Here is an 18,691-nt window from a genome sequence, read left to right as displayed (position 1 = left end):
GACCGTATCAGCAAGTCCCTGACTTTATAATGTTAGGGGGGAAAAAACAGCACCATCCGGCCAGCCTTTTAATGTGGCCAGTAAAGTATCTCCCTGCTTCCTCCTCCTGACCAACGCTGCCATTTGTTCTCCTGATAAAACTGTCATTGTTGAAGCTGGTATCTGACCTCTGCAGTGACTGCTAGCATAAATTAGCCTTATTCTAACATTGCAATTTCTTTTGCCTCACTCAGAATCAAGGTTTTTGACATTTCTCTTAAAATAATGGGCCACTGTACACACGGACACTTTTTAAATCAATCTGTGCAGTGATAAAAATGTCAAGGCAAAGTCTCTTTTTCTTCCATTTCAGAGGTTTTTTTGCCTTTAACACCTGAAGGCTCGATAGTCATCAGTGTCAGAAATGGCACGCGTATCAATACATTTAGGATTGCACAGTCTTCTACCTGTGACACTTCACGCGTTGCTGCTGCTCCGCACGATTATTGTATCAGCTTTCATTGCACGCTGGTTAACCAAGACTTCCCACTGCACACAACTCTTGAGAGAAAGAGACACGGTGACTGTCAGCGTGTCGCATGACAGATCCCCTGTCTGAAGTGTTGAAGAACAATCCTTCCCGGCTCAATCTCACTCATTACTTTGCTACGTTTTGGAAAAAGTTGCAAAAACTAGCCGAGATCAAGCGAATGGATGCAGAGCGGTGCCAGAAATGATCGAATGATCAGCTAAGATCTGATGGGCAGAGACTACTCGGTGATTTGCCACCAAAGTCTAAGAGATTCTCTTTTCAACACCTGACACTGAACTTAAAGAAGGATAATGATGGGTGAGAAAGCAGCTCCCACAAAGCAGCACTGTTGGCACATAGAGGAAGGTGTGGAGATGTTGTCACGGCAAAGGCTGGATGTGTGTCAAAACAAGAGCTTCCAGCTCTCTGTATCGCAGCTCTGGCTCTTCAGTCAGTGATATTACTCTCATTCTCATCTTACCTACCTGCCTGTCTGTCGCCACTGTCTCTTCCACTTTCTCTTCTCCTCCTTTTTTTTTTTTTAAGTAGACAACTCTTTTCCGCATTTGCTATTTGTAACAACAAAAAACGAACACCACTGAATCGTAATTCATGTTGTCGAATAATCCTTTGTGCTTTGGTTTGCTTTCTTATTTTAACTGATTTTAACTCGGGCAGATTTCACGGGGAACTCTTGATCCACGTTGTAATTGTGTAAATCTATCAGGCCGCGTTCCCAGTTTTACTCTAATTTCATGAGGAACTACACCATAATTGAATATTCAAATTAGGAATATGTGTCAATATGGCTCTCCTTGCCTGAAATGAGGATTAATTGTTGTCAAAACTCCTGTGGCCAACATAACACTGCTGTTGATTAGCAAATGCACTTGCCATGTTTTTTTTTTCCTGTTTTGTTTTAAGAATTAGTTGTCTAATTGATTTGCCATATGTTACCCTCTCCAATCCACCTAAAATTGTATTTAGAAATCACCAATTTGGACTGAGACAGTTTTGAGCTTTTCAAACAGATGGGAAAAGAAACCCTGGAGGTTGCCTGTGGAACAGTATTCCACGAGCCTAGTAGGGATTTCCACGAGTACCACATTCACTTTTTAGGTTCACAGATAAATAGCCAGACTTAATGCGGAGCTCCCTGCTCTCTGCGTCTCCTCCGAGCGCTAATATAACACCACAAACTGCGATCCCTTAAAAGACATTTAAACCGTTTGCCTCCACTTTATCACTCCGAGGGACGTCTCTGTGCTTTGAGAGACGCGCACCTTTCTTCCTCAGCTCCTCAGCTGTGGAATCAACCTTTGCAGGGTAAAAGAAGTCTGCCTTGAATATGGCAATCGTTCCCACAAGATTGATGCCAACCTTTTAAAAATTCACCATTGGCCTGGATTTAACATGGCCAAATGCTGATGTAAATGAGGAGGAGAAAAAGTCGACCCTTTCATTGCAAATAAATCTGAGTTGCAGGCTTCAGCTCATAAATACCACAGCCTGTCACGAGTCTTGTTTTATTGCTCTTGATGGAAATTATTGCATTTATTTATGTCGTCCGTAGATACGAGTCTTTGCAAGTCACAACTTGCACACGTACTAATAGAATGTGCAGATCCGGCTTTAGTCTTAATTTTTTTAAAGTTTTACACTCTCCGTCAGTGAAAAATTGATTATGTTTTTTCCCATAAACACACCAAAAACAGTACATAATACGCAGAACGCACTTTGTTATTTGCAGCTTCACACCTGCTCACTCCCAGAATCTGTCCTGTCTGCGTTATAATTCAGATTCCTTTTATAACCGACTTGTCTTGTTCGTGGTCTCTAACAACAAACTCGCGTGTGCTCTAATGAAAGCAATTCCCCCTTTTTTTATTGATATCGCCAACTGCTTTGCATTATCGTTATAAGAGCATTTGTTTTATAATGCCATCGTTGCTCCCTTTACCTACAAAGCATGTCATGTTATGCAGCTCTCTTGAAGCTGTGAATTCCCCCCACCAGCACCACCACTGCTTGCTGTGGATTTATCGATCCGTAGGGGTGAGTCACAGGGTGTAATTCATGATAGCTTGATTGATGAGGATTTCAATCTTATATGGTTTGTTAACTTCAACTCCCTGCAAAGTGCATTCTGTGCTGTTTTCTGTAATACAAGGCCTTGAAAGAGGGAGAGAAGAGGGAAAAAAACAGACTTGCCTTGAATAATGGAATCTCTCAGTTCCTCCAGAATTAACAAGATCCTGCTCCAAACCCCTGCTAAAGGTCTGCTCGAGCCCCTGGGCAGCTGAGGCACAGTTTAACTTCGATCATTTCTCCTCTTCAAGTTCCCCCTGTTATTTCAGTGCTCTGTTTTGCCTTTGGACATTTTAGAAAGCCCTTTGTATTTTGGAGGAGTTCTAATGCTTTTAATCCGTAAATAAATTTCCTGCTTTATTATATTTGAATTCCCGAGGGATGTCTTTGGGAGCACAGGTGTTCCAAAACACAAAGTTAACAAGCATTTTTCTTGCGTGTAACGTGACTGAATATTGTTGCTTTTTCTCTCTCTCCAGCTCGAGGATTTACTCTGAGCGTCACGGCACTGGACTCTACACCATGACAGGTAAAAGGTGTCTCACTCACTCACACACACACACACACACACACACACACACACACACACACACACACACACACACACACACACACACACACACACACACACACACACACACACACACACACAAATATGCTTGTCAGTGCTATTTATGATGCTGTCACTATAGACAATTACATGAAGTGAATATTTGAATGTTTCCCAGAATGCACTATGCTGTTAAACTGCTGTCAAAGTTGATATAATGCTTAATGCTTTCTGTGTCGTTTTTGCCGTTTGTAAAAACAACACAAATTTCTGTCTGTACTTGGAAAAGCAGCTCCGATGGCACTTGATCTACAAATGCTCTGTCTCAGATGTTCTCACTGCTGGATGCTGGACAGAGCTTTGCTCGTCTCAGAGAACGTGGCTTCCCGGAGGAGCTCGGCATTATGCTCAAGAGAACATTTAACAGCTGTCAAAGACGGTCCGTCACATGCCATACTTACATATGCACCTTTGCATGCACTGGAGGTATTCCTTTGGCTTTGTCAAGGAGAAACTCAACAACAGTTGCAATGCTCCGTGACTAAAACACGCGCACACACACACATACACACGCACACACACAAAAAAGGCTAATTCATTAGGAAACAGAGCTTAGACTATGACAGCCTAAGCACCACCGAGTCAGAGCCGGCTGAGATGTTCAAGTCTAAAAGAGTGTGTGAGCCACACGAGGTGAATGAGGCAGGTTTTTATCCAGCTGGAGAGAGACACCATGTGGTGAGGAATCCTCCTGCTGCTCCAGCAGAGTCCCAGGCTATAGCTGTGCTACACCCATCTTATTAAATATATAAAAACATGATGTGACATGTGGATATGTGCAGTTCAGGATGCTGATTTTATTTCAGTTTTTTTAAAAAAATGTATTTATCTTTTAAGGACCCTGAATTTAAATCCAGTGATGTTCAAACAAACAAAAAAAAGGAAAAGAAATACAGAAGAGACAAAGAGCGTATCATTGACAAAATTACTGATTAATACATCATTGTGCGTGTATGACAGTCATTTTCTTAGATGGTCAGGACAAGTAAGGCCCTGAAGGAGCAGACGTTACCACACAGCTGAACAGTTTGTGGCATTTGGTGTGGGATTCCTCCGCTGGGACGGGGTTTTGAGTGACAGCGAAGGAACCTGCACATACTGTACACGGCGCTGGCAGCAGTCACCATTTATCTCCAGAAAACTGTCCTTTGCAGGTGCACGCTCCCCTTCCTTCTCCTCTTTATGAGCTGGCGAGATTTTTAAGAAAAATTGATAATGGAGTTAGCCTGACACGCTTCTCGCTTTATTACTTGAGATTGCGTACCCGTCAGCCTCGCAGCATCACACTGCGAGTGTGAGAGGACGCGCCTTCCCTTCATTAACAGTATGATGGCCCGCGGACCAAGTGTGAGGTCGTAGCCGACAGCCTATTTGTGTTAATTGTTAGCATGTCGGTAGCCCCGGTGTGTGTTTGTGCGCTGGTGCATGCGCGCCTGCGTGTGTGTGGGCTGACAGCTGGCCAGGTTCGAGTTGGTCTAAAACCATGTGCGCTCTGTCAGGGTTGTACAGGCGCCTTCTTTAGGATTGATGAATTGCCTGCTTTCTTGATTAAACCCTCCGTCACTTCCCAACAAAACAAAAACCCCAACACACACGCGCGCACACACACAAAAAAAGGCGAGTTGAGGGGAGGAGAGGTAACATGTCTGGGAAATCTGTCATCTGCAGTCACATCATGTACAGATGTGATGTGCAGAAGCTTTGACATTTATTACCAGAATATTAAAAACGAATTCACATTTATTTTGCAGCCCTCTTTCGCTTGACAGTTGGAGCTCATTTGAAAAGTTATCAAGTTTTCATTGCAGCTCGAACCGTTTGCTTTTCTTCCACCGCCGTTGCTTTGATCCATGCCAAGTCCCTTTGCCAATTAGGTCTTTTATTCATACCTTGGCAGAAAATCAGGATATTTTTAAAAGTAATTATACATGCATTTGAGCTATCTGTCTAAAAAGCATATGTCTGATAAAATAAATAAATAAATGTAAATGTGTTGAAAAAAACACAAAAAAGCAGCCCCAAACTCTAAAATAAAACCACGTTGCATCGCAGTCTGTCTTTATTACCTGCTGGACAATATATAGCATTCAGCAGGCATCCATCTGATAAAACGGTAAATGTAATAAAAAGTAATACATTTACATATCTATAGCATTAATCAAAAATAAATACTGACATTGGCCCTGATCTAACATAATATGGAGAGCAATTATTTCCCTATCCATTAGGGGAACTTCAATTAACATACACGAGAAGGTTCATCCTTCAGAGGAGGATGAGGGAGAGAAAAAAAATAGGGAGCTGAAAATTAACTTGGGTTTGCAAAATATCTTGGCAGGATGACAGTGATTTTTGATTTTCAGGAAACAATATTAGAATTCTTATTAAACTATGTGCATCTGCTTTTAATTTGCTGCAAATAATTGGAAAATGCAATGGAGCTTTCCAATTAAAGCTCCACTTTATGCTGTTTAATAATACCCTCATAATATTATAGCTTATGAAATGACAGGTGAGTTGGTGTATGAATAAAACATAAAGCCCTGTAATAAGAGACAGAAAAAAAAGAAGAGGAAAAAAAAAACGAGACAGTTGTTGGGGGGCTTTTAAATGCTCGACATAATTTGCATATATTAATCTCCTCTTTTCAGCCTTATCAAGTATTCCACTGTATTTGAAGTTAAAATAGTCGTGACAGGCAGGGGTACGCTTCGTTTTTCCATGGATTTATTACTTGTATAATTCTGGATCTTTAATAAGCCAATATGACTGATCCTCTGAGTTCTGTGGAATTTGGTTAATTGTTCCAGATGGTGCTCACTGATTATGCAAAATTACTTTCTTTCTCCTTTTTCCCCCCCTACCAACTACACTATTTCTTGATTGACTAACATGGAGAAAAAAGATTATTTTTGGCGCAGCACTTTCATTAAGAGGGTTCTCATCAGGTTTCAAACAAAAGTTCCATCTTATCTCCCTGTGTAGTTCTGGGCGAGGCTGTGCAGAGGGAGGAGATCAGCCGGCTCTTATCTCAAACCATGATGGATCTCAACTGCTTCTGCACCGCTGGGGTTATATTTTAGAATAACACAATTCTTTAGGCTGAGGGATTAAAAAACACGACCTCTGGATAGTGACACAAAAGTTATTATTAGTGTACAGCGTTCGCTTCTTTCTCCTTTCTCTCTCCAAAGATTGATGAAATTGCTAAGCAGCTGGGTTTGTCCTCCACTTGCAGCTCGGGCTCCATCCACAATTCACTAACATTCTGTTTTGCATCAGCTAAACTGAGCTGAATGAATCATTTATGGAAGTGTTATGGGGGAGGTATGGGCAGATTTACTGCCGAGCTTTTACTTTAGATGGAATGGGATTTCTATGAAACCGATCTTGATGTCTGAAGTAATGCCAAAGCTTGCATCAAGACATGAAAGGAACGCTCTTAAAACCCACGTTTTGCTTCTTAATTCCCCTGGTCAGCAAAAGGCGAAACATACAGAGAGAGAGAGGGAAAGTTCACAGGGAGAACTGTAGTATTTACATCTAATGCCTGTACAGACATTCTCAAACTACTGCTAGCAAGTCTTGATACAAAGAAGCACCTGATTACCTCATAATAAATGAATGGCATATAGTTTAGTGCTTCTGTGCTCATATTAACCTATATGTACGTTTTCCATATTGACATGGCAGCATGTCTTGGGTGGATACTGCACGAGTGAAGCGAAGCACTGGCACAAAATACTACGGTGCAAATCCTGTGCTAAAATATAAAAGCAAGAAATAATGTGTTTTGTGTTAAAAAAGAAAATTTAATCCAAGTCTCTTGAAATGCGAAAAAGGTTGCTTTCTCTTCACATCTCAAGCGTTGCTTCCTATTTAGAATAAAGTTTGGATGGTTTGTTATGTAGATCTTGTTGTTTTCACATTTTTTGCATTATTCCAGAAAGTGTCAGTTTCTATTTTTAAACAAATGACAGGCACAACAAGTATTTCCAGTTGTAGATATAGTCAGACGTTGTGGAGTACGACTCAGTGTCAAAAAGCACATCTGGATTAAAGGCTTTCACGCCATTCAGTCACTTTTATTCAATTAGACGATCCAGGTTTAGTAGCAAAACATGATTGATCCTGGTGCGACGGTGCCATTAAGTATTTGAGGATCAATCCTGTATAAATCCTAATGGAATTTTTGACTCCAGCCTTGAGGCCCTCGGGCATTTTTTGGACCTTTATTACAGTCAAATAAGAGACTTTAAATGGCTTTGCATTTGCAGGCCAGACTGGACTCTGGAGTCTCATCCCTCATTGCTTTCTATCCATCCCTGAGATAGAAGCAGTGCTCCATTAGTTTCAGTGTCCAGACGTGGACAGGCTCAATGGATGGGCCTGTCACGGCTCCCTCATTTGCCCCATGTACAGCAGGGTTTGTTATCACACATCTAATTAGAACTTGATAAAAAATATTTCACAAAAATCCAGTCATTAAATATAGTTTAAGGAGATTTATGGTCAAATATGCCTTAAAGATCTTTTAATGGCTCTGCTGACTTGTTAAGTTTGTAATTAATGATCTTCTAATACATACTGTGGTGTGATTTAGAAAGCACAATGAGATTCTGGGAATGAAGTCGTTTTGGAAAAGGGCATCTGGGGTTCCCAGAAGCTATATTAAATGACTCTGCTCACACTGGTTTGCTTAAAACCATGAAAGTCTGCTGTGAAAAGGTTCAAACACATCCGTGTGCTTGCATAGATGGGGCCATTTTTTTGTTGAGGCGCAGGGAATATTGCATTATTATGAAATGGCTGGCTTATCGTTTTGCAATAGTCCATTAGCGTGTACAGAGAAGTTCCAGGCTCAAACGTAACAGCACTTTTATTTAGGTGCTGCAAAATATCTCTTTTCAAAGTCCACTCATCCTCACACTGTAAAAGTAATAAGCAAGTGAATATGTATCAGACTGTAAATGCATTATACTAATAACAGTCTCCTGTTTCATCAGGAGAGTAATGGTGTCCTTATTAGCATAATTAATGACAAATGGCAGTGCAGCATTGGTGGATTGGTTCTAGGGGATGATAAATTGGTGGATGCCCAGGTTAGTGGCTGCCAAGGAGGCCTCTTTGGCTGTCATCCCTCCTGCTTCCGCTCTGGCACAGTTCATTACTCACTGTGTGAGATGCCACTTTACATTGCTTGGTACTGTGAGCATGGAGAACTTAATAATACCACCCACAACCACATAGGGCCTGCTGCTTTACCCACAGTCCAGAGGGCAAGTAGCTCAGCAAGGGCTAGGGGTTGTGGAGGAGCAGGGCTACATGGGAATCATCTCCTGCAGCTGCACTGATCAAAACAGATCACGCGTCAGTCGATACTTCAGGGGAGCTGGGGCCATATGACCAAGTCTCCAGTGCTGGTGAGTGTTTCTTGTTAGGATTTCTGGGGCTCACCACATCCCTCGCATCATTACGGGTTAGTTTGCCCACAGAACCGCTAATTAAGAGGGGATTTGTATAATTGTGCCTTCTGCTGTGTCCCATCCGGCACATGCAATTTACTGTCAGCCCTCTGCCAGCTTTTACACTTGTCCAGAGAGGCGTACCCCATTTATACACACATTCTGCTGCACATTTACCAGCAGCCACAGCTAGGGATCAATGCCAATGCCATGGCAGTGTCTTAAAACACACTGTGCTGCTGATTAAAATCTGATTGTCCATTTAATTTCATGAGAGTTCAGCCCAGCCAGCAAGGAGGGTTCTCTCTGTACTTCTCTAGCATTAAGTGCTTTAGAAGAATGACTAAAACAGGTTTTAAACCAAGTGACCGAACAGCCTCGGTGCTTCACGCTAAATAGCCTGTGCTACATATACAGGCTCGGTCTTGAGAAGTTATCACACATGTACGCACCCCCTCAGAGCGCTCTGCGTTATGCAGCGGTGTTCGTGGCCAAGGCACCGTAAGTGTTGCTGGCTCTGCCCACTTTCTGGAAGACTGATGGACCAGCGCCCGACTGAGGCTGTCGGCTGGCTCCCTACCCACAACCAGATTTCAAGGACTGCTTGTCACAGATGGAAAAATAAGTGGGTCATTCTACATAAGCATGTTGTTTTGCACCCCTCTGGTAACAAAGAGCAAAATTTTAACACTGGTGAATTCAACAATAAAGCAGTTTATTCAGACTCCATTTGAGTCTGTTGCTAGTTTTGCCAGTCTGTCTCATTACTTTTTGGTACTTGTCACGAAAATCTCAGCTGCAGCTCTGCTTACAGTTTGACTATAAAGCCAATTTCATATCTCATTCTATTTATACACTGCATTTATACATTTATTCTTCTCATACACTTATTATTATTATTCTTTTTTATACTAAGTTAATATACTGTGTTGTGTTGTTTGTTGCGTTGTGATGTGTCATATCGTGTCGTGTTGTGTTATATGTAGTGCCGACATAGGACAGTTTTCCAATTTCATTGTACTACTGTACTATGTATGACTGTGCAATGACAATAAAGAGTTATCTTATCTTATCTTATATGTTAGGAAAGTAACTGTTTTACTTAATTTAATGGATTAAAGATCAAAATAAGCAGTCAAGTGGGCAAAGAGTGAGTTTTAAAAAATGGTGCAGTTTCTCTCCACTCACTCGACGCTTTCCTTCCACGATTCCTGAACTCTGTAGCAGCCCCAGCCTGTAGCATGCAACTATAAATGCATTCATCTACTGGATCTTATGCGGCGAACTCTTAGTGCTTCAGAAACCTTTTAAGCTTGTTTACGTTTTTTAAGCGTTAGGACGAAATGAAATTAATATTTCAGTATAAACTAACTGACTGACTGTCGGGAGAATTGCGAGAGAAGCTCGCACACACTGCTGCCGTGAGACCGCTGCGGAAACAAACTGCACACAGCCGGCAGAAAGAAAATAAAAATAGATTATCAGAAACCCTCAACATCACTTCAGCGCGGGATCTATTTTAATATCAGCGTTTTACTCTCTTTTTTAGAATGTTAATCGACTCCCCGGTAAACATTTTAATAATTTAAAAAGTTACATTTCCGCTATTGCAAAGTTTTTTTTCACTCATCTGTCTAGAGGGGTTGAAAAAGTAGGAGGAGAAAAAAAGATAAAAGAAAAAGAATGGGTTTCATAGAGCCATAGTCATTAAAAGAATCTGAAAATAGCAACTCGCTATCATCTGTTCTCATAGCACGGGTCAGGAGCTCTGACACCTCCAAAATTCCTCCTGTCAGGGTAGGGGGCCATTTGTATTCTCTCTCATTAGGCAATTTGACTAATGACCTGCCGTGGCTGCAGAGCTACTGAGGGACCCAGAGCCTCGCGCCCTCTCTCTTGCAGCAGCCTGAACACACACCCTCTATTGGAATGGCACAGATGGCATGCCCGGGCGACAAAATAAACTACAATATGTCTCCGAGATGCTGTCAGGCCTGGGCACTATTTCTCATGTCAGACTCAGGCTAAGGGCTGTGAGTGGGCATAGGGGGTCCTCCTCCAGCTCTCTGTTCATCTACTCACCATTATCTGCAGAGGTGACAGAGAGCAGGGTCTGCAGCAGCTAGAATAGCATTTCCATGGTCTGCATAAAGAATCCAACTCAAATTGAGAGTCGCACCGACAGGGGAGGCAGTGCCATGTCTAGCTCTGGCTACACACAGAGAAAAAAGCAGCATCCAATTGTTTGGCATATGAAATGCAGCAGCCACCAGATAAAGCTTTAACTTTTTTTAAAAATTATTATTTCTATGTTCAGATTATTTTGTGACACAAAACAATAGATGGCAGCTCGATCACGAGTAAAAACTTGTAAAAGACGTTCATTTGCACTTTTCACATAATCGCCCTGATTCCGCCTCCCCGCCCCCACCCCCACCCCCTCTCCAATTCAGCTGCGAGACAGATTCACCCAAGTAATCATACTAGACAGAGATCAATGCAATTCTGCTGAATTAGTGAAGTGTAAAATAAAAGTTCATCAACATTCCTAAAGTGCGACTCTCCAGTTGTGGTTCAGGTAATATGGGGTATGCTCGATCACCCACGCATATTTTTCCATCAGTCAGTGTCGGAGCACAACTCGGTGTGGTTTATGTGTTCGTGTGTGTGTGTCTGTGGGTATGCCGCCACTTGCGTTACACGCGGCCATGTTTGTTAGAGCCCTGGAAATGCAATGTATGGCACTGCTGAAATCCTGGGTGACAGTGCATCCAACAATGGAAGAGTGAGGGATTAGTGCTCAGCCCAGCGTACGAGGGAGCCCTTCCCGCCCTGAAACAGCCATTCATCTGTGCCCAGGGGCTGGAGATGACAATGCAGCCATTGCTCATCGCACCTGACGGAGCCATTAATAAGGCGATGATCCACACGGGGCCTGTGCTGACTTCGTTCTTTACACTACAATCACTCAATCCGCAGGGTCCTCCTTACTTAACACCACCTCTGTGTTCACTGCCACCATCATCATCATCATCATCATCATCATCATCACCATCATCATCTTAGACGCTATGCCAAAATTCCTTCCAGATGTTTTTGTGCTGAATATACTGACAGGCTCCAAATGCCAAATAACTGCCCAGTTCCCCGCACTGCAATGCACTCATGAGTTAATGGAGTGTAGCGGGGCCATTTAAGCAGCTAGAACATGCTTCATACTGGGATTCCTGCTCAGAAGATTGGATTTACATTATTTTTGCCCTTTGCACCTTCAGATTTCTCCTCAGTACAGCATCCATTCCTTACCACCAAGTCACCACCCGTGCTTTTCCATTTGTCTGGATGTAAGATAGCCTCTCTGGTATAGATGGGGGAGGAATACAAAGTGGGATCTGGTTTTAAATGTAATCCTTGAGCAATAAAGAAACTCTCTGGCCTTCAGCACTGTCCATTCATCTGTCTGTGCCACGCAGATCCATCAGCAGCTACAATCTCTGCTTCCCATTGCTGGCTATTGATTCAGATGTATTCTCCCTGCCTACTTGTGCCTGGCGTTGGTACTCCCAGCAACAGAGTGCATGTTTATTCACTTGTAGTCCCGAGCTTGAACAAGCCATCATGCCTACCTAGTTGCCCTCTGCTTCAAATAGCAACGCATTCAAAACCGCTGCAGGGAGATGAGATCGGGCTCAATGTGTTTTTACTCCTAGCACCTATAAAACCTACTTGTGACATTGCTTGCTTGATAGTAATGTCTCTTGATTTTGAACCAGTCTGAACTATTCTAAATATTGGATTTGTTACCAGAAAATTGAATGGTGGTGCACAGAGGAGTAATAACTTTGGTGATCCACCGACTTTCCTGAAATGCAATCATTTTGATAATGCATGAACTCTTCATCTAGTGTCAATCAGCTCAAATTTATATCATATATTGACTCACATGACTTTTTTCAACAAAGGCTTGTGACGCCTTAAGACTGTGTTTGTGTCTCCTTCGGGAATCCTGTGTTAACTGTACCACAGAAGTGCTAGCTTTGTTAATTTGTTAATTAAGTGCTAATTAGTGTAACAATTCCAAATTAGTCTGTTATTTTTGCAATTATGTACACAGAACTTTTTTACCTTTATTTACCCGAGAGAGAGAGTTTGAATCAGCAGGAGCGCTCTGGGCTGGGATAGGCAGGGGAAACAGGGGCTCATGGAGAACAGCAGCACAGGGGAAAACGCCGCTGTGTTTAAGTACAAAACGGCTATCACGGTCGCAGAGTCTTGCTACTGCTGCACTTTTTACTACGGGAGATGATTGGAATCCGAGGAAGTGAGCGAGCTTTCCTGCGGTCACGCAGGGCGCGGGTCACGCTTTGATTACAAAGATCACATTGTGCTGCACTTGTGCGGAAAGTGCCAAACCGTGGATCTGTGTAATAACCTAGAAAAAAAAAGAAAGGGAAAGCAACTCGCATAAGTGTCAAAGTGAGGGATATTTTAGAATTTCATAATTTTCAGATATTGCTGTGTGAACAGGAAAAGGCCAAAAGGAGTTTCAGCCCCCCCATCCTTTCCACCCCCAAAACGATGACTCATGAACAGCTCTGGCTTACGTTTATGAGTTCCGTTTCCTGTGCCAGCGCCTGATGGACTGCGGGTGAAAGAACACCAGTTGGAAGCTCGGCCTCTTGATATTTGGGGCTCGCGTTGAAGTCGACTGCAGCAAGTTTTGTGCCTCCAGATTTGGGAGTTTTCTAATGAAGCCGAGCAGCTGCAGTTTTCCCTTCAGTCTGGAAACGAGAGGCTTTGTGTCTCTTGTCACCCTGTGTTAATTTGGGCCCTAATGTATTTTATAAACAAAGGGCTGCTCTCTAGCCTGACAGTCGTGACACCTTGATTCCAGTGCAGGATGCATGCAGGACGGGGTTACACCATTAATAATCAACTGGCAGCCATCACACCATTTTAACCACGATCATTATGATAAAGGGCATACACTTAATTACAGGCCTGCTTAATTATAGCTCTGTTGAAGCTCGTTTGTTTGGTCAAATGCTAATTATACCACCACGCTCTTGGCAAGTCCTCATTTCAATCCACTTTTTTTGCCAGCTGAACAGTGCGGCTTATTTTCATGCAAATTTGATATCTGGTGAATGTTTTGTCTCTCTTCTTTCCGCTTTTCTGTGCCTAGTGTGAGTGTGTCTTTGTTTCGGAGGTGAACATCTCTCAGACAAGACGGAATCGGGAATAATCAAGAGTAATTAAACTGGAAGAGGGCTAGGAAAGGGCTGGGTTGGAGGAGAGAGAGTGGAGGTGCTCAAATACAGCGGAGAATTAAAAAAAAAAAGCCTTTCATCTTCTCTCCGTAGACGGAAGGAAGGGAGGTGTCAGGGTGGCTGGGGATGTTGATAGCTTTGCTGTTTTTATAATCCCACGTTTAGTCTCGTGGAGATTCTTGGGATCAAGAGTGGGGAGTATTATGTTTATGTATAAAAGTCAGACTTCAACTTTGTTTTTTGTTTTTTTTGCAGCTTTGGATGATGTGCCCTTTGTGATCTCGGAGAAGTTTTCGCAAAAAATCCCCAAAGAGGTAAAAAAATAAATAAATAAATAAATAAATAAATCAAAAGGTTTCGTGGCTCTAGTGACAAACTGCAAAATGATTTCTTATGAAGGTGCCGATGATTTTTCCTACAAACTCTCTTCAGGTGAACACTAGTTCTGTCCTTTTCTTCCTTTCTTCGCCTTTTTTTCTCCCTATTCTTTCCTTTTCCTTTCCTCCAGACTGAGTGATGAATGCGTGCAGTCAGGCAGAGCTGGCTCAATGCAGTCCATTTGGCTGGCTGGCGGTGGTTGTCACTATAGCCCCGTTTGTATTGACACAGAGAGGGAGAGGATTAAAGATTTTAAGCATGCTTACTTAGCCATGAGCCTAACCGCCATGTTTCTTGTGTGTGTTTTTTTTTTTCTTCCCCCTTCTCCTTCTCCCTCCTCCTCTCCCCTGCTTTTGATTTCAGATGCAGCAAGTCAATTTAATGGGCATTACGATCAAATCCCTGGCAGACATCGAGGAGGAAGTGAGTAGAGGCTGCAATGCTCGGCTGCCGCTGACGCCGCTGGCCCAGAATGCAAAGCAAACGGTCTTGGGGTTGTAATTAAGTGTCTGAGACAGCGAGGCCCTGTTGGCTCCACTAAGCCCCAATTGAATAAAAGCACGGCCAAGCTAGGCAGCCATTCTTTCTTAAAAGCTTCGTATCCTGTTCCAAAACACTTGACTTATAGTCCCCCAATTCTACTCTCCCCCCCACCTCTCACACAGCTCAATCGAGAATCTTGCAAGCAGCGCTGTACATCTTAAGGAGCCTTTTTCCAGTCACATAAACTTTTTAAGTTTCCAATCAGCTTTGCAGTTAAAAATAAATAAATAAAAAGTTAAGAGATCACGCCGAGTGAGTAGAAAGCGCCACAAAGCCCTCCACATTTCTGATGAAACACTGTAGCCTACAGGCATTCGTATGAAGCAGATCAGCTGTGTGCAGCAGCTCCTTCTTTGGAGCTCATGTGTTTGTGATGGCAAAGAGAAAGAGAGCCGCTATGTCTTTGTGTGAGCGAGCGTGCGCGTGCGAATGTGTGTAGGTGTGTGTGCGTGTGCTTTAAAGAGAGTGACAACCCCCCTTCTCTCTCATTAGCACGGTATCTCGGTATCAGAACTGCCAGGAAGTGACAGACCACTGTAAAAGAACAGGTGCTGTTGGGTTTGAGATGTGTTACAGAGCAAACACTCCCTCATCAAACCGGGTGTCTGTTCTGCACTCTGCCTCTGTCTTCTGTCATATACTATCCAAATCACACAGAGTCGCCATCTTGTCATATGGTCATCTGAATGAAGCTCATTGTCAGCACAGGTATTAATGGCATGTACATATATGTGTATGTGAGTGAGTGTGTGTGTGTCCCGGTTGGAGACAGCCTGACTGCTCATCCTATATGTTCTTTCCCCCCCCCCCCCCCCCCCCCTTCTTCCTCTCCCCTCTTCTCATCCTTCCTCCTCTCCTCCTCCTCCTTCCTTTCTTCTCCGAGAGTGTGATTAGCAGGAGGACACATGGTGAGCTGAGCTGGGGAAGAGAAGGGAAGGGCATGAGAAATCATTAATTACAGCCGCGCTGGAGCTGATGAAGTAAATGTGAGATAGTGTAACACACAAGATTTAGTGAAGTGGACGACAGCACAAGATTAATGGTGGGGCCAGGCTGATGAGGATGAAGTCACAGCTTAGCTTGATAATTAGTTTCCAAGTGGAAACATCCCTCACCATTGTGTTATTTTTACTTCTCTCCTCTTATTATTACCCCACAATGATATCTGCAGGACAAAGGAGGGGGTGGGGGGTGGAAACGTAGTCTGTGATATTCTCGCAAACACGCTGGAAAACATCCTGTCTGTAAATTTTCTCCTTTTTTTTTCCGGGTCTGTGCTACATTATTAATTTAATATCCACCGTGTTTTCTTTTCTTTTCTTGTCTTTCTTTTCTCCAGGCTGCTAAAGAAGCAGAACTTTATTCGTGGTTGTATAAAACAAAACAAGACAAAAAAAGGCAGCTGTTTTGGATCTAATTGTCCCTCAGCTGGAAGTAGATTTCTTCTTCTCTTGTCCAGAAGAGGTCACTGTCCGTGCCTCACTGTAGGGCTCCTTCTCTTTTTTTCCTCCCTTATTCAGAAACTGGAGGCGCTTTCTGCACAGAACCTAATTGCCTCCTTTTTAAATCCCTTTAAAATTATAGATTCATGGAAGAGATGCGCTTTCCAGAATTCTACATATGCACATGTAATTGAGGAAAACTGTTGTAATCACAGCCACAGTTGTAGATAAGACCATTTCCTAACAGGCATCACTTAAGCCATGTCTCAGATGATGTTGGTTCCAGCAATTAGGCATTCTTTTCATTTCCCAAATGACTCGCAAAACTTGCGGATATTATAATTGCTTTTAGCCACGCATATCTAATTTGTGTCTTTTTAAGTGTTAATTAGTAAGCGATTTAAAGTGACGTCTTTATGTAGTTTGCTCTGCTGAAAAATGTTGTTGGCGGCTGGCTAATGATTTTCAGAGGGAGTACGTTAGGGTGGAAAAGAAGTGTGTATCCACACATGACAAGATTTTCATTAGCACCTATGTATGATTAGTTTTCAGTGCTTGTGGGGAGTTGGGTGTGTGTGTGTGTGCGTGTGTGTGCTTCTCTTCCTGCTTATGTTTGCGTGACTGTGCGTTTCCATGTGAATGTATGGCAGGACAGTAGTGTACAGGGGGTATGTGAGAGGGAGAGCTCCAAATAGAGGTGGAATTAATGAAGACAACATGTCACATATTTTTGGCAGTGGAGCAGGGACAGGAAATGAAGCCCGGCTCGTCTGGGTGACTGCCGCCCATGTTCTAGTGTGTCACTGTCCTGTCAGCCTGTGTGTAAAACTGGCAGACATTGATACATGCTCTCCCTGATAACACCCCATTCCCCCATCCATCATCCACACTCACACACGTACACGCAGGAATATTTATTTACTGTGCCAGATGTTAGAGACTGAATTTTTGTGTGGTGTTGGTGGCGGTGAAGTGGGGGGAGGTAGAATTTCTTTTCGCAAATAACGGGCTTGTGATATGTGACAGCTTTTGGGTAAGTTGCAGATTCCCCCCTCAAGTAGATGAAAATGAGGAAAGGTGGTGCTTTGAATCCGGAGAAGCCGATTTCAGCCATTGTGGCTCTGTGGAGTCAGTTGGAGAAACTTATTTGAGTGATCATACAGCATCACCTAGTGCTGCGTTGCAGTAATAACAGCTGTCTAACTTGGTGGAGTGGGCACAGCTTTTGGTGCAAAAGTTTCCAGAAAGCGCTCACAAACAAAATCATGAAAACTTCAGTATTTCAGAGATGTCGTTTAATAATTTAGGGCCAACAGTGTTATTGTTTTTGGCTTTTTTTTTTTCAGATCACACACCACAGCCACCACAAATTTAACATATGCACATCACCCCCAGGAGCTCTGCAGTCATTTTTTTATGATGGTTAATCGAAGCCAGAGATTGAGTGGCTCCGAAAACTGACTGAATGAAAACGTTTAAATTTATAAACCACGCTTTCGCAGAGGTATTCATTAATGTCAGTCTGTAGTGTTTCCATATCAAGGCCAAAAACAGTCTTTGACGTTCAGTGTTGTTTTTTTAAACATGACATCACAGGTTTGTGGCACTAAAATTTTAATTCTACTCAGTTGGATTTTGATCTTTTTGGAAAAACGAATTTAAATAATAAACATGCATAAAATCTTTGAAACAAAACAAAAAAATGAAGCATTTCCTGTCGTTAACGCCACAGAAGTCAACAGTGTTTCAGGCTCTCACTTTATTTCTAGCCTTGTCCATGCCAAGCCACAAGGGGGCAGTGGTTCTGTTTAGTTTCTCAGTCTTTGGGGAAAGTAGCAAATTATTCTTTAATGTTTAATCAGTTTGTTTTTTAGTTTATAGTTATGAAAATGTTTGACTGTAACATTTGATTTTTGGTGGATTTGCTGCTTGATGTAATTGTTGGTGATGTTTTTATTCTGTTAACAGTGTGTGTACCTCTTTGTCTTCTTCTTCTCTTTGCAGTTTCAGTACAACTTCAGCACAGAGCGAAGCATTGTTCTGTAACTTGTCACCGAGCCTCGTCTCAGCTGACAGAGTCGCAGCGACTGAGAGAGTACAGACGGACAAAGGGGATTATTCAGAACAATCATGAACTATCAAATTACACCACAATTTTGAATTGTGTAATTTAAAAAAGGGGGAAAAAATAGTCCTTATGGAGATACTGGGATGATGGATTGTATTTAAATAATTCAATACTTTAAATATTTTAAATAGTTGCTACAAATGTGCACAATTAAATTTGACAAAATAATTTATTTTTCATGACGGTTACTTTTCTAAATTTGCATTTTGTCTTATTTCACCCATCACGTTCAAAGTTCATCTTTTCTAGTTAGTAT

General features: G+C 42.4%; 1 protein-coding gene across 1 annotated transcript in view; it reads left to right on the top strand.

Moving 5' to 3' along the window:
* Positions 1–18,419, top strand: part of LOC308404161 (multivesicular body subunit 12B-like) — a 34,995-nt gene extending 16,576 nt beyond the window's left edge. Inside the window, exons 7-10 of the mRNA XM_080894063.1 lie at positions 3,079–3,128; positions 14,200–14,258; positions 14,686–14,745; positions 18,312–18,419. Coding sequence (XP_080750189.1) covers positions 3,079–3,128; positions 14,200–14,258; positions 14,686–14,745; positions 18,312–18,353 — 211 coding nt within the window. The 3' untranslated portion in view covers positions 18,354–18,419. The remainder of the gene's footprint in view (positions 1–3,078; positions 3,129–14,199; positions 14,259–14,685; positions 14,746–18,311) is intronic.
* Positions 18,420–18,691: the final 272 nt, after the last annotated feature.

The sequence above is a fragment of the Rhamphochromis sp. 'chilingali' genome (genome assembly GCF_963969265.1).
Source record: "Rhamphochromis sp. 'chilingali' genome assembly, chromosome: 10".
NCBI lineage: Eukaryota > Metazoa > Chordata > Actinopteri > Cichliformes > Cichlidae > Rhamphochromis > Rhamphochromis sp. 'chilingali'.
Note: the sequence above shows the minus strand (reverse complement) of the source record. Positions and strands in the feature narration are given on the sequence as shown.